A 14,545-nucleotide genomic window follows, 5' to 3' on the forward strand; every position below is an offset into this window, starting at 1 on the left:
CTGACCCAGACCTATCGTCGAAGCAATTTTTTCAAATTTTTCGAAATATTTAAACGTTGGAGGATTTGCTTCTCAATATTCATTGTACCATGATGATAAAGAATGTTATCTAATTAAAAATTTTGAAAAGCGCAGATGGTGCACGCTTGTTGGTGGTATTACTTCTCCAAATTTACGGAATTCATGGACACGGTAAGTAGACCGCTAATCTCGAATAAATGTTTGCATCGCAATTTATGATTTCTCTTTCCTTCGATAACTCGTGTTGGTCTAAGATTTTTCTTGTTGTACACAAAATTTGTAGATCTTCTTCGTACTGAGGAAGAAGAACGATCACGTGTCGACGTTGCACGTTATTCATCATGGTTGCATGCCAATGTCAGTGTGGTTCGGCGTTAAATTCACACCTGGTACGTACGCGATCTTTTTTTCTAAATTAATTAAAAATATGACAATGATTGTACGAATGCAAATGAGTTGAAAATGTCAACCCTTCTCAGACAGATGGTATCGTACGAAAGGAGGAAAAAACTGCATAAAAACAGAAGTTGAAGTTGACTTAAAATTAACTCATTGCTAACGACGCTTACAAACATTCAACTTCTTCCTTTGTTAGAGCAGTGATTTGCAGTTTTAACGACTTGTCGAGCTATAATAACTAGTAAGAGGGAACAAGAGTTATTTAAAACAGTTTGAAAATTACTTTGAAATTGCATACTTCGTTCAATGACGACTACTGGTGTAACTCGGCCATGATTCTTGGGCCTTGCTTTAAAATCGCCTACAGTCATTGTAACTGAAATACAGAAACAAGTCATGTTTCGTAAATTTAGTTCGATTTTAATTAAGCTTGAATGAAGTTTAATCCTTTTTCCTTGACACTATAGGCAGGTTCCATCTCCATCGGGCCGTGGTACCATTCTGACGAATACGTATTTATTTAACTTTGATGTTTTTCAGGCGGTCACTCTACCTTCTTCGGGCTATTGAACACGTTTGTTCACATCGTGATGTACACGTACTATTTACTGGCCGCGATGGGCCCGAGGGTGCAACCTTACCTCTGGTGGAAGAAGTATCTAACCGTCTTCCAAATGATCCAATTCGTAGTCGTGATGATTCACGCGTTCCAGTTGCTTTTCATCAACTGCAACTACCCGAAGGCGTTCGTTTGGTTGATCGGTCTGCACGCGACCATGTTCTTCTTCCTTTTCAACGAGTTCTACCAACAAAGTTACCAGCAAAGGAGGAAACCTTTGAAGAGGAACCAGCAGAATCATCACGCGAACGGTGTGTCGAACGGAACGATCAGCAACGGAATCAGCAACACCTCCTCGGGAAGAAGGGACGCGGCGGATTATTACGTAAAGGGCGACAGTTTGGCCGCGTCGGAGCTGAATCTTCGAAAATCCTACACGACGACCGAGTGACCTGATCGCGTTACTTCGTGGCCATCATCGATTCGTCTCGTTCTTTTCCATCGATTCACCGAGTCGCAATCCGGGGTATCGTTCTTTCATCTTTCTGATCTGTGACAGGTCTTACGTCGAGATCTAAACGGATAAATCATCGAAGATACGTCGCACCATGGTACACAAGAGTACAAAAATAATTGCTCCGTATTGCGACCACTTTTAACGTGAACTCGTGAGAGGGGAAGAAAGAAAGGGAGGGAGAGAAAGGGAGAATGCGCGTACGAGAGAGTGAGAGAGAGAGAAAGAGATGTTGTATGCACGTATGTATTTAAATGTCACAGTACAAGTGGATGGTCAGTGAATATAAATTATTTGTGATCAGTTGTGCGACTTCGATGAAGTGTAATCGCGCTCACTAGTGATCGTACACCCTCCTTAGTGTTTTGTTAGCCTTCGGTTCACTAACGACCAGCAAACGGAAATACACTTTCACTATGGAATGTCAGCATTCACCGACCATCCGCTTCCACTGTGACAATATACAATACGTACGTTTTACGTATACAGAATGAGGTACTGTATCCAAGGTACACCCGGATGTCGCGACTCAATGTCACGGATTCCTGTTGTCGCGATTCAGGTATCCATGATATATTATTTCGGTTCGCTGTACGTACACCTGCCTCGGCCGATAAGTTAGTTCGTCCATCGATCCAGCCAGTCCCTCTTTACGAGTATGGTACACCAGAAAGCATGAAACTTTTGCGTTATTACGATAAACGTTAGGGACTGAACGCATCAGCTTTTTCTGGTAACATCGCGTTGGTATGAAAACCGAGGGAAGATTATGTAAAAAATAGCTTCGGCGTGAAGATTAGTATCGTCATTATATTACCGACCGTGGTAATTTGGCCCGTGTTACGAGGCAACAACCATAATCGAGGAATAATTGTTTTTTTATTGACCGTGGTGAAATTGCAAGGCTTTCCGCAATGATTCGAGTCTAGCCATAAGTAAAAACTACTCTCACCTACTTCGATCCGGGTGAAATTACTTGATCGAACCCCCTCCTCGTTCTAGCTTCCAATCGTCGACAGTTTTAGATATTGTTAGAATTATTTTTCAATTTATATAATTTTCAAATACTATACAAGACGATAGCAAGACCGCAGAATGTTTTACTGTCATCAGCGGTCGTGCGCCGCTCAAAGATTATATAAAAACAGGGAATTATATAAGAGAGTTAACGGTGTGTCTTGAATCGGGATTACGTAACAATGCCACCGACCGTTATCGTTGCGTAATTCGGGAAGATCTCCTTTGATTCTGTTTTTTTCTTTTCTTTCAATTAGGATACTTCAGGTGTTAGAAAATTCATGATTCATTACACTTATATTGGTGACCTTAATTGGACCGATCTAATAGAATTGTCCACACACTTTCATACCACGGTTTCATGGGTTACATAAACGCCACGGAAACGGGGTTTTAAATTTGCGTGCATGTGTCCAGAATTAAGTTTCACAGAATTACTCAGTTGTGAGTAAAAGAATCGGATCGCATTTCTTGAATAGATTTTTATGGTACTCGTCTAAAATTTTACAAGGTGTTGGTAAAAAGAAATTCGATGGCATAAGAGGTAATTTATCTATGCGGCAGTGGTAAACACGGCTAACCGTAATTCAACATTGTATATAAAATACGTTATCTACCCGATATGTTCGACTCAAAAGCCACTCAGTTAAAAATAAGAAGATAGATATGCTAGGTAAACTAATCATGTATGTACAGCGGATAGTGTGTAATTTAGAATATTTTACTGATTGGCTTTTATGCCGATTATATTGTAGACATCACGAAGCCGCGCAAAGCAAAGGAAACTCATATTTTCAACAACAGACATCCGAGTTTTTGTTTTTAAGAAGACGATTAAGGAAGAAAGCGTCATCCGTGCCTTGCGAGTAAACAGATGTGCCTTTAACGTATATGTAGAATGTTCTTGACGATCGTGCACGAACATCGTTCGAATGCACAAGAACCGTCAGCGAATTGTTGTTGACGATAAACAAAGGGGTTGCGTTTCAATTTTGTAACACGGTTGGCAATGTCGGATCTGTGATTATCGACATATCGCGTCGTTAAACATACGTTGTATCGGGGATGTTAAAGGAAACTCCGGAATTCCCATTTTTCGTGTCCATTCACCTCGTTTACAGTGGCCGACAGATAAGAAAGGACACCATACCCGGATGGTCGCAGAATGGTCACGAAGCGAGGGGAACTAGGAGCTCCCTTTGACACCTCTACGTTATACTGGTCACGTCCGAATTTTCCTTTTCTACGACACCTTCCCTATCACCCACTAACCCAACTTGATCAGGGACCTTTTCTGCTGCTGCTCAACCTCCCTTTGTTTTCTGTTATGTGGTGGAAGATACCTCTTATATGTAGTAGACACTCCTTCTTCCTTGAAGGGAGATGGGGTAGTATGGGATTTTTAAGACTCGTCCAGACCTGTAGACAATTTTTTGTAAGTCTGAGTGAGCCTTTGTTCGCTAAAATCACCACGCCAACCTACCTCGGGCACATCGGGGAAGCTCCGAAAAACACTCCACTGCTACTTGACCTCCCTAGTGCAAGTTGGTCCCTGCGTGGATCTACCTCAGTGTATCTAAATATCTCTCTGCCAATAATTTCGACCGTTATACATTTTTCAAACTTACAATTAGCTCTACCACCGCCTGGAAATTATCTATAGGGTCACTTCCTGGATTGTTAAATGTGTCCAACATGCCAACAACCGCTTCTGAATGTCCTATTGCTTATTCTATGAACTAGGTAACGGTGGTAGAGTATACTAAAGCTAGTGAGATAAGTCCGGTTACTATACTTAGGAGAATGTTTGAGCAGTAGTTAACAGAGTAATTGTAATTAATAGAGTGGGATAGTACGGTGGTAAAGTAATTTTACTACTAGCCTTCTCCTAGAGCTAGTATCTATTTACTATACCAAGATAGTCTAACGATAAATGTAATAGGACTCCGAGTATAAGTGCACAGTTTAGAGATCTACTATTGTATTGTAGGGTTGCGCAGTATTACTAGACGGTTATTGTACGGGATTCAGGAGTAGTAAGAGAAAATAAAAGCAGGGGAAAGAAGGATAAGGACTCGGACGTGACAAATACATACAAAATTAACCAGCGTGTTTTTCTATTTAAACCGCGAATCTCTGTAGTGCTAAATTGTTGAATCGAATTGTTTAACCTCGTCGTCGGCGTTGTTAAAATTGTTGTTAAAGAGTCAGGGATTGTCTACAAGCGTTTATAATAGTTTAACAAACCGTTTCGAATGGGACACGAGGATCAAAGTTTTATCAATTTCGCACACGTTAAACCTAACAAAGCAAATATTTCTATTTTTCTAAGCGGGTGGTTTGTAATATAGGTCGTTTTGTATATTCCATAAATGAAACGTTTTATGACTGTGAAAAAAAGTTTGGGCGTGTTTCGCGTACTACTTGCTATGCGATATTTAATAACGGATACTTGCTCACCCTTTCGACGTGAAAGGGATTTTATATAGCTGTTTGTATGCTCGAAAGAAACCATTTTTACGTATTGCCGATAGAATTACAACAATTAACCATAACGATTCTCGAACTTTGTATTATAATACCACACAGGCAGACATGTAATCGGATAGCATGGTGACACAAAACGGTTCGCTCGGTGTTTCGTTCGCTTTGCACGTTTCGTACACCCTGTACATAGGTAGGATAGTTTTGTACCGTCGTAAGAAAAATGAGAACAATCATGATTACAGTCATTGCGCCATGCTTTACACTGACGCTAACGTAAAGGAAAAAAAATGAAAAAAAAATTAATAGAAAATAAAATAAAAGAGGGATAATAAAGTCAAGTAACGTGAGTACCGTGCGCATAATAATAATTTATATACGGATTTACATTTAGATATTACGAATAAAAAAATTATTTAAAAAGAATGCAACAACGAAAGAAAAACCTTTTATTATAATTAATGAAACGTTCTGTAAACGCGGCTATGTACATAATAACAATTACAAAGGACATAATAACAAAGGAAAAGTATCGAACATCTATCATGTCTCTACTTATTTCTTTCAAAGGAGAGACAATACATTGTAGAGTAGACCTCCGCATAATACAAATTTTTATAATTTGCGTAACATGAAATGTATCCCCTGTGTTATACTGGGCTCTACTGTACATTCGTGTACAAGAAAGATAAAGAATGGAACGCTTCCATCATTTGCCTTCGATTTTTGAGAGCTTAGCCCATTCAGGCCCACTTGAGTAAATCTACCCCTATCAAAGAGACGTCGAGATTCAAAGGGGTTGTAAAATTGCTGAAGTCACAAAAAGCAATCGTTCTAACGAAGATAAAACCATAGGTCGATACTAAACAAAAAATTGCCTACGTTACCGATATCTTTTAATCGAACAACTCGCAAACATTCCAAAAACATTGTTTTTCTTCTCTTCCCTTTCTTTATTTTTCCTTTTGAAAAATGATAAGTTGTTATGTATTTTTTACGTCTATGTTATATTTAATAGAAAAAATTAGACAAATCCTTTGTGAAAAATAAAGGGAACTGTTTATTATTTATTCACGGTTTTAGTCTTGAACTAAAATTGCAGATCATAATATAAATTTAAAAGAAAAGTAAACATACATCTATACAATTGAACGCCTACAGTAATTAATGTACATAGCATTCAATGGATCCTGACCTATTTTATGAATCAAAAATTTAACTGAAAGAAACTGTTCTTCGTATGCAGAGTACCATGCTTTTTGTCATCAGAGACTTATAATAGTCGCTACGCAATCGCTGAAGTAATTAACATAATGTCATGGTTCAGTGGTGCATAAAAAAGTTATGAATCGGTTATGGTTGGGATACTATCGCCGGAATGAACAATTTCAAATGAATCCGATCTCGGCCATACCGTATAAGAAATTTACATTTATATTTAAATCTACTCAATATTAACGGGAAAGTAATTCGTATAGTTTTTATGTCACAAAACAAAAATAATTCAATTAATATCTTATAATATTTAAATAAACGTAACGACAGTTGATGATACCGAGAATCATTATCACATTTGAATATACATGTGGAAAAAATTGATAAATTACGAAATCCGTTCAGCTGTTGTTTCGTTCTATACGAATCAAATTTTAAAGTTGAAAACCACTGGGGCAATATGTAGATACTTAGCACTCTGAAATTGTCGAGAGTTAACTACCGCGATCATCTGATCAACTTTTGTAATTAAATTTCAAAAGAATAATACTCTGTTAACTTCTACTCTTCTGCCAATAACCAATTAAACATTTATATCAACAATATAAAAATGATCGAAACGTTGTGAATTTAACAACTACAATTACACATTTTTACAAATACAAATGTAACTTTTGGCCAACGGTTCAGATAACTACAAAATAATTTAATTTACTTTAGTAAATTTGGGTCACAACTAGCCCGATATCTACCGTTTCCTATACAGTAACTATGCGGTATACACAATGATAAAGGTATTTTGAGACAAATGAACAGAGGTCGCTTGGTTTCTGTACATTAAATTATTAATTAACCGAGATACCGGAACGCGAGCAACATCTGGTTGAGAATCACTGTAACATCTTCTGCTGCGCGTCAATGCCCGAACTGTCAAGATCGTTCGACCACCATCCGCTACCACCTACGATAAGCTTGTTTAGCACGCAAGATATTACTTTTTCTTGAGATAAATTTGTGTATAACATCTTGTGACGCATCGTAAATACTAGTGCCGCGCGATTAGTCAGCGCCAACCACTGACTAGCGCGGTACATACTTTTGGAGCTGACGGACTAACGTCGTACTCGAGTGCAAATGACTACATGTCAAAGCCAGTGAGCGGTGTACTTTGAGTATATTTTTTTCTACCGGTGGAGTAAGATTTTGCTCCGAACGATTGAAAAATGTTGGCTCTCATTAATCGGATCCTGGACTGGTTTAAATCCCTCTTCTGGAAAGAGGAAATGGAACTTACTCTTGTCGGCTTGCAGTACAGTGGAAAAACCACCTTCGTAAATGTTATAGCGGTACGAAAAATTTCTTCAGTTGTTCCATGTTTCTAATCGATACTTTTGTCTTCGATCCTTTTTAATGAAATACATTTTTAATGGATACTTTGTTCGTCCTAGAATTCTTTGAATTCATCCTAACGAAGCCCCAGAATATGCACCGTTTTGGTTAGATTCTATACCTCGTTCGAAATAATTCGTCATCGGTATAAATCTCGAATCCGCCCTTGTATGAAAATTTCTTATATTCATGTGGTAATTCTTGTGTTAATTTTTTATTTTAAAAATATGCTCCTATTCATTAGCATGTTTCTTCTTTATGCAGATAAACGTAGGTGGCAAATATAATTGCATCAAATATATAAACATCTGCTCTCTTTTAATAGGTGGTGTACTGTTTTGAAATGTCTGCTTTCATAAAGTATGTCCTTTTCTTTTTTAGTCAGGACAGTTTAGCGAGGATATGATTCCCACAGTTGGGTTTAACATGCGTAAAATTACAAAAGGCAATGTCACTATAAAGGTATGGGACATTGGAGGCCAACCAAGGTTTAGATCTATGTGGGAAAGATATTGCAGAGGAGTAAATGCAATAGTATATATGGTAGATGCAGCTGATGCTGAGAAAATAGAAGCAAGTCGCAATGAGTTACACAATTTGTTAGATAAACCACAGCTCTCTGGTATACCAGTGCTGGTTCTTGGCAACAAAAGGGATTTACCCCATGCTCTTGATGAAAATGGGCTTATAGAAAGAATGTATGTGCATTCTTTCTTGTATTTTAAATGAGACAATATATAAAACTGTCAATTAACATAATATGTTTATATTTCAGGAATCTATCAGCCATTCAAGATCGTGAAATCTGTTGCTATAGCATTTCATGCAAAGAAAAAGACAATATTGATATAACATTGCAGTGGCTTATAGCACATTCTAGAAGTGGTGTTCGCTAATACGCATAACAAGTTTTACATTCTCGTACATTCTTATCAAAAAGCCCAAGACATTGATAGCAGAATGGGGATCAAATGTGCAAGGGAGTGTTCAGCAATGATTTTATTCTGAATTGATTGATTGATTAATTAATTACTGTAGAAAATTTTTTTAAATCTAAGCTTTAGCCGTTCTTCGTTCAAAATGTATAAAACTCATAGAAAATTTAATGAAAAACAAAAAAAATTGTATTTAAACCAAATACGCTCATATAAATGATAATGAGACACATACATTCTTTGAGCACCTTAGGAATAAGTAAAAATTTTTTATATTGTGTTTTTAGCTGATCAGTTAAGTAACAGTACCGTTGTTCTATCCTAAAACCATCGAGAAAAAAAAATATAACATTTAAAAGTTAACGTAGAGACGATGGTAGCTAGTATGAAATACAAACGCAAAATATCAATTATCATATAGTACACACTTTCAGAATGATTTAATTAAGATTAATTCATCACGGCATAGAGATTACAAATAATTGATTGCTATATGTACTTACACAAATATGATGCTAAGTAAACTTGTATAATTAATGGAGAATTATTAACAATATTATACCAATTTATTATGATCCTTAAAATATGACAGTTGTGTTATGTATATACACGTATATATATGAAGAGGAATAAAATGATGTAATCCATTTTTTAAATGGAATGGCTTACCTTTACAAAAAGTTTTTACTATCGTTATAAAAATAAGAATAATCAAATACTTTACGTCTTTAAATTGACAACATTAAGCAGAAAATTTTGAATCATTTTATGGTATTATATATAGAAATTTCATTGGTTGATACTTGTGACGTCACAGCATAATCGATTTCACCATGTCGAGAATCGATTCATTCCCGCAGGTTGATTTGTTGCAGTACGCAGTACGCAGTACGATACAGCATAAGCTTGAGAAGAGGTTTTGTGTGTCTAAAAACAGTATACATAATAAAATATTTATCTAAACATTTAACATGCCATCGGCAAACGATGAGGATCCTTATGCGCATGTAGCAAAAGGACCCTTAAAGCTAAAAAGTGATCAATGTGTAAGCAAAAAGTACGTATATAGACGTCAAATTTTATTTTCGTTTTAGGTTAAGTCGAGTTATACTAAATTTGACAGATGTCTGATAACTCTGAATGTTGTTAATTGTACGCGTAATTAACTTAATATTAAACATATTATAAATTCCAATTAATTTTATGATTATATTTATTCAAAATTAGGAAGAAAAATAAAGAAGGTAAGAAGAAAAAATTGGTGGAAGTGACAAAAGTTTTAGAGGAAGAAAAGAATAATACAGTGGAAGTTAAACGAACGAAAGCCGAATTAGCTTTTCAAACGATGCAAGAGAAAATGGTAATGACTTAGTTTTTAAATTTGTACCTAAAAATTAATAAGTTCATTATCCACAGTCATATGTTTAATTGTTTACAGCAAACTGAAAGAATAAAACAAAAGGCTTCCATGACACATAAACAACGGGTAGAGGAATTTAATAGACATTTGGATAGTTTAACAGAACACTTTGATATACCCAAAGTCAGTTGGACAAAATAAATTGTTTGCACCTTTTCTTATTTTATATTTTATTCATACATGCATAATATAAATATAAATAGTATAAAATTAAATGTAATCTTATATAAAATTGTACTTTATTACAAAAATTTGTAAAAAAAAGTATAATTAAACTTTAGATCTCTATATAATATAGCAATTTTAAAATGTATGAGATTTCTGTACTTTTAATTTATATGACCAATATTGAAGATTCACTCTTTAAAATATGAATAAGGCACTTTTTTGTAAATGTATTCTACATTGTAACATATATAAATATAATATATCATTTTGTTACAACATATAAGCACTAAAAATTTCTATGTACTTGGCAATATACATTATATAATTGTAAATATAAATTCAGTACATGATTATTCTAATAAATTTTATATACATAAAATGGACGGATTTAATATTAGCACATATTAGAGGTACAAAAAGTTATTAGCTAAAATCGAAATTCTAATCTCGTAAATGTAACAAAATGATGTAATAAAAAAGTATCAATATACTATGTGATTATAAAACGTATACAAATTACGTTAATTATTAACAATAAGGACGGATATGAAAATGATATTTTTATACCTCCACTTCCGTAATGGAATACTTGGATATAATTTTCAGTTTCTACCCAAGGATTAGATCCATCATCAAAGTACATTGGACATCGATCGCGTTCTCTTTCGTATTCCTAAATTATAAAATATGTTATTCAATATTTAATCCAGAAATAATGGAGATATTTCATATTACCTGTAATTCTAATGCAACTGCAGCACCCTCGGTATAATTACTACTTGTAACATCTTGTTTGAGATCACAGAACGGTCCAATAGCTTCAGACATAAGGACTTTGTTTAAATCTGCTCTTTGATATACCCAACAACGATATTTGCTGAAAGGATCTAGCTCATCATGCGTTATTAAGTACGATTTTAGATTTTCTTTCCAAAATCCGATGCATTTCATTTTATAATCCGGCAAACCTGTACATTTCAAGTTAAACATCAAACATATAATTTTCATTATTTCTAATATGGAAATTTAAACTTACTGTAAATGTCTACAGGTCTTCCTAAATGATCTACTGACAAACAGTAGGTTTCATCAATAGCAATTTCCTTTTGATCAGTATCGCATACAGAGAAATCTGAAATATTTTGTTTACAATAGATATTTGGACGAGGTGATAATGTAACACCTCCTAAGATTCTAGTTTCGAATAACACATCTCCTTTCTGGTGAAACATATATTTTCCAGCGACAGGACAACGTACCGGTACAGGATTCTTGGCTAAACGTACAACAAACATTGATAAAAGAAAATGATTAAGTGCATTTACCTGTAAAGTATATGTTTTAGTACGAACCTAAAAATAAATCGTACTTCCAAGCTTCTTTGTTGGGGAATTGAACCCAAGAGCAAACTGTAGGAAAATTGTCTTTAATAACTGCAATACCCCGCCGATATCTTATAATGTTGTGATGTCGACGTACGAAATCGAAACAAACATAATCTTTCTGACTGAAAAGGAAACATCAAAATTCCCAAATAAAACATAATCAGACACGTATTCTACTAAATAATATTAGATATTCGTACCATCCATCAACAGTCAATCTTGCCATCATTACCCTTGTATCTTTTGCTTCGCGGCAAACATAAATTGTACGTCTGTAACGACCTTCATCCGGGTACCAAGTTTCAATGATATGTGTTTCGTTAATAAAAATATCCGCATCAATGTTGGCAGTGTTTATCCATTGTCCACTCATGTCCTCTGGTAATCTACATCCTGGCTCCACAACTTCTGCTTTAACAGGTGTTACTCTTAATCGTTCTGGACTTTTTTCAACAGTTTTTAATGTATTACATTCGGCAGTGATAGATACTCCAATATATAGATCATCATCACGATTTTTTAGGAAACATCGATATTTTTCATCTTTCCTAGATTCTTTTGTATTTGCAACCGCGAAAAAGTGATTTTTGTCAACAAACCAGTCACCCAAACAATTATATTCTACCACTGAAACATTTCAAAGACAAAGGTAACAAACAATAGTGTAGAAATTCTGCAGTGAAAAATTCATTAGAACAATGGAAATATTACCTCCATCAAAAGTGTCTTTCATACCAGGACACTGTTTATATGTTATATTGAATTTTTGATTGGTTATTAAAAATTGTGTTCCTGCAGTTTGACACGATCGAATTTGTGCATCAGGATGATTACATTCTCCTGTGAACCTAAATCTATTCTATAATAACAATGGAAGAATTAAGCTTTTGTTCATAAGTACTCCATTGCTTTATTGTCAAGTACTTGCCTGATATGCAAATTGCCAAACACCTTCAAGAGATGATCTACAGTTTACAGGGACATAATTCTCTGAAAATAATGTTATTAACTGTTGATCAGGTCTTAATCCTTTACATACATTTTTCACTGTTGGTTCAACATTATCAGGCAAATTCACACAACTCACTAAAACAACAATTATAATGTACTATAAGTAAATCATGTTAGCATATTTATTGTTATTATCAAATGTTTTAAAATTACTACCTTCAAGTTTTTCCAATACATTAACTGTTCTAACAATTAACTTAACACAATGATAACATTTATCATGTTGGAATACAAATGTATAATTAACATGATATTCTTCTAACATATTTACACAATAGCCACGGTTTGTCATTGATTCAGCATTTATTTCTGTTAAAGTATTCCTGCCATTTTCCCATGAAAACCATGATCCTCTTATAATTAATGGAATTTGACATGAGCTTGAATCTTGAAGGGAAGGCATAACTGAAAAACACATATATTAATATTAACAATATAAAATTCTATATTGTATTTAACTAACAAAACTAATTCGTTAGTTCAGTAAAATCTCTAAGAATATAGTGATTGCACCATAGCTATAAGGAATCATATATACATCTTTTCTACTGTTTTACTGCAATTTAAATTGTTATACTATATACATATGCATAAAAAGTACGATTTAATAATTCGCTTAAACTTACCTTGCCACATAAAACATGCGGCAAATAAAAATAAATATAACTTTTCTGTCATCGTGTCATTAAATGAAGTTATAGTGTAATGGAACAGAAAGTGTATTTTGACTATAACGAATTCACAGCGCGTGAAAAAACATTTCCAACGCCCATCTCACTCATAAAGCAATGACTACAGATCCAAGACTAGATATGCTTATTTTCAAGGGGCTTTGAATTTGTGCCCCGAGAACGAACGCCATCTGCTCTACCCCACTGATCTATATCTACATGAAGCTAGCCGGAGGGAATAATAAAATATGATTATTTTTAATTTTTCTTAGTGTATTTCGTTTGTAAATCGTTTGTGATTGATTGTGAGTCTATTTTTAACGTTTGTAACAAATTAATTCTTTTGTAATTAGCAATTTTATTTCAATTTTTTATAATAAACAGATTTCGTGATAACTGATAACTGATTTACAAATATATCATTTTCAATGTTTGTGAGTGAATAATTTCTTAATTATTTACAAGTTTGTTTTATAATAAATAATTGTAGTGCGCATGCGGTACAGATCCGATCGTACCCATCACTACCCCGAACAAGTGAGTTTCACGATTTGTTCGTTCTTAGGTCTTATATTTCGCTAGATCCGGTCGTACCCATCACTAATCCGAACAAGTGAGTTTCACGATTTGTTCGTTTTTAGGTCTTATATTTCGCTAGTTCCTTCGGGGTCCCTGACACCCCGGTGGCATAATATCGGTATGCAGCGTCACCAGTACCACGGGGTCTCAGATACCCCGAATGCTGTAGTTCGGTAACCAAAGAGTGTCATCGGTGCTTCGGGGTCCCTGACACCCCGGATGCCAAAATGTCGGTATGCAAACAGTGTGAGGGTGCTCAGGGGTTCCTGACACCCCAAGATGATATTATGTCGGTATGCAGGGACAATCACTGGTGCTTCGGGGTCCCGGACACCCCGGTGGCATAATATCGGTATACGGCGTCACCGGTACCCTGGGGTCTCAGATACCCCGAATGCCATAGTGTCGGTAAGCAAAGAGTGTCATCGGTGCTACGGGGTCCCTGACACCCCGGATGCCGAAATGTCAGTATGCAAACAGTGTCACGGTGCTTTGGGGTTCCTGACAACCCAAGATGACATTATGTCGGTATGCAGGGATAGCCGCTGGTGCTTCGGGGTCCCTGGCACCCCGGATGCTATATTATTGGTATGCAAAGATAGTCACCGGCGTTTCGGGGTCCTTAATACCCCAATATGATATCAGCTCGGTACGCAGACGAGGCCATTGGCGCAGCGGGGTCCCTAATACCCCAAGATAATATCAGGTCCGTATAAAGAGGGCACAACCAGTATAATTTGTTTCCAGAGTTTATTTAATTTAACTCATTAATGTTTTT

General features: G+C 35.5%; 4 protein-coding genes across 8 annotated transcripts in view; 3 read left to right on the forward strand and 1 right to left on the reverse strand.

Moving 5' to 3' along the window:
• The window catches only part of LOC117609197 (very long chain fatty acid elongase AAEL008004), a 28,219-nt gene extending 23,957 nt beyond the window's left edge, over positions 1–4,262 (forward strand). For all 5 annotated transcript variants that reach the window (XM_034335214.2, XM_034335216.2, XM_034335217.2 and 2 more), the window contains 3 exons: positions 136–192; positions 305–410; positions 961–4,262. In XM_034335214.2, the coding sequence (XP_034191105.1) occupies positions 136–192; positions 305–410; positions 961–1,430 (633 nt within the window). In that variant the 3' untranslated portion in view covers positions 1,431–4,262. The remainder of the gene's footprint in view (positions 1–135; positions 193–304; positions 411–960) is intronic.
• Positions 4,263–7,102: 2,840 nt separating this feature from the next.
• Arl8 (ADP-ribosylation factor-like protein 8) lies at positions 7,103–9,591 on the forward strand. Its single transcript, XM_034335225.2, has 3 exons — positions 7,103–7,555; positions 7,980–8,296; positions 8,374–9,591. The coding sequence occupies exons 1-3, from the start codon at positions 7,433–7,435 to the stop codon at positions 8,492–8,494; spliced, it is 561 nt and encodes a 186-aa protein (XP_034191116.1). The 5' UTR covers positions 7,103–7,432; the 3' UTR covers positions 8,495–9,591.
• On the forward strand, positions 9,452–11,402 carry LOC117609204 (protein FAM32A). The gene is made up of 3 exons (XM_034335227.2): positions 9,452–9,590; positions 9,761–9,893; positions 9,972–11,402. Exons 1-3 carry the CDS (start codon positions 9,505–9,507, stop codon positions 10,092–10,094), a joined length of 342 nt encoding a protein of 113 aa, XP_034191118.1. The 5' UTR covers positions 9,452–9,504; the 3' UTR covers positions 10,095–11,402.
• On the reverse strand, positions 10,612–13,321 carry udt (protein undicht). Its single transcript, XM_034335204.2, has 9 exons — positions 13,144–13,321; positions 12,674–12,922; positions 12,435–12,592; positions 12,218–12,365; positions 11,707–12,133; positions 11,474–11,628; positions 11,158–11,397; positions 10,857–11,089; positions 10,612–10,794 (listed from the first exon to the last, which is right to left on the reverse strand). Exons 1-9 carry the CDS (start codon positions 13,193–13,195, stop codon positions 10,612–10,614), a joined length of 1,845 nt encoding a protein of 614 aa, XP_034191095.1. The 5' UTR covers positions 13,196–13,321.
• Positions 13,322–14,545: the final 1,224 nt, after the last annotated feature.

Source organism: Osmia lignaria, chromosome 14 (assembly GCF_051020975.1).
Source record: "Osmia lignaria lignaria isolate PbOS001 chromosome 14, iyOsmLign1, whole genome shotgun sequence".
Classification (NCBI taxonomy): domain Eukaryota; kingdom Metazoa; phylum Arthropoda; class Insecta; order Hymenoptera; family Megachilidae; genus Osmia; species Osmia lignaria.

Coding starts and splice junctions, on each gene's coding strand:
- Arl8 (XM_034335225.2), top strand. CDS start 7,433: ATGTTGGCTCTCATTAATCGGATCCTGGACTGGTTTAAATCCCTCTTC. Junction 7,556..7,979: donor CCTTCGTAAATGTTATAGCG/GTACGAAAAATT, acceptor TTTCTTTTTTAG/TCAGGACAGTTTAGCGAGGA. Junction 8,297..8,373: donor AATGGGCTTATAGAAAGAAT/GTATGTGCATTC, acceptor TTTATATTTCAG/GAATCTATCAGCCATTCAAG.
- LOC117609204 (XM_034335227.2), top strand. CDS start 9,505: ATGCCATCGGCAAACGATGAGGATCCTTATGCGCATGTAGCAAAAGGA. Junction 9,591..9,760: donor GATCAATGTGTAAGCAAAAA/GTACGTATATAG, acceptor ATTCAAAATTAG/GAAGAAAAATAAAGAAGGTA. Junction 9,894..9,971: donor AAACGATGCAAGAGAAAATG/GTAATGACTTAG, acceptor AATTGTTTACAG/CAAACTGAAAGAATAAAACA.
- udt (XM_034335204.2), bottom strand. CDS start 13,195: ATGACAGAAAAGTTATATTTATTTTTATTTGCCGCATGTTTTATGTGG. Junction 11,629..11,706: donor AGATTGACTGTTGATGGATG/GTACGAATATCT, acceptor TTTCCTTTTCAG/TCAGAAAGATTATGTTTGTT. Junction 10,795..10,856: donor CAGTTGCATTAGAATTACAG/GTAATATGAAAT, acceptor TTTATAATTTAG/GAATACGAAAGAGAACGCGA.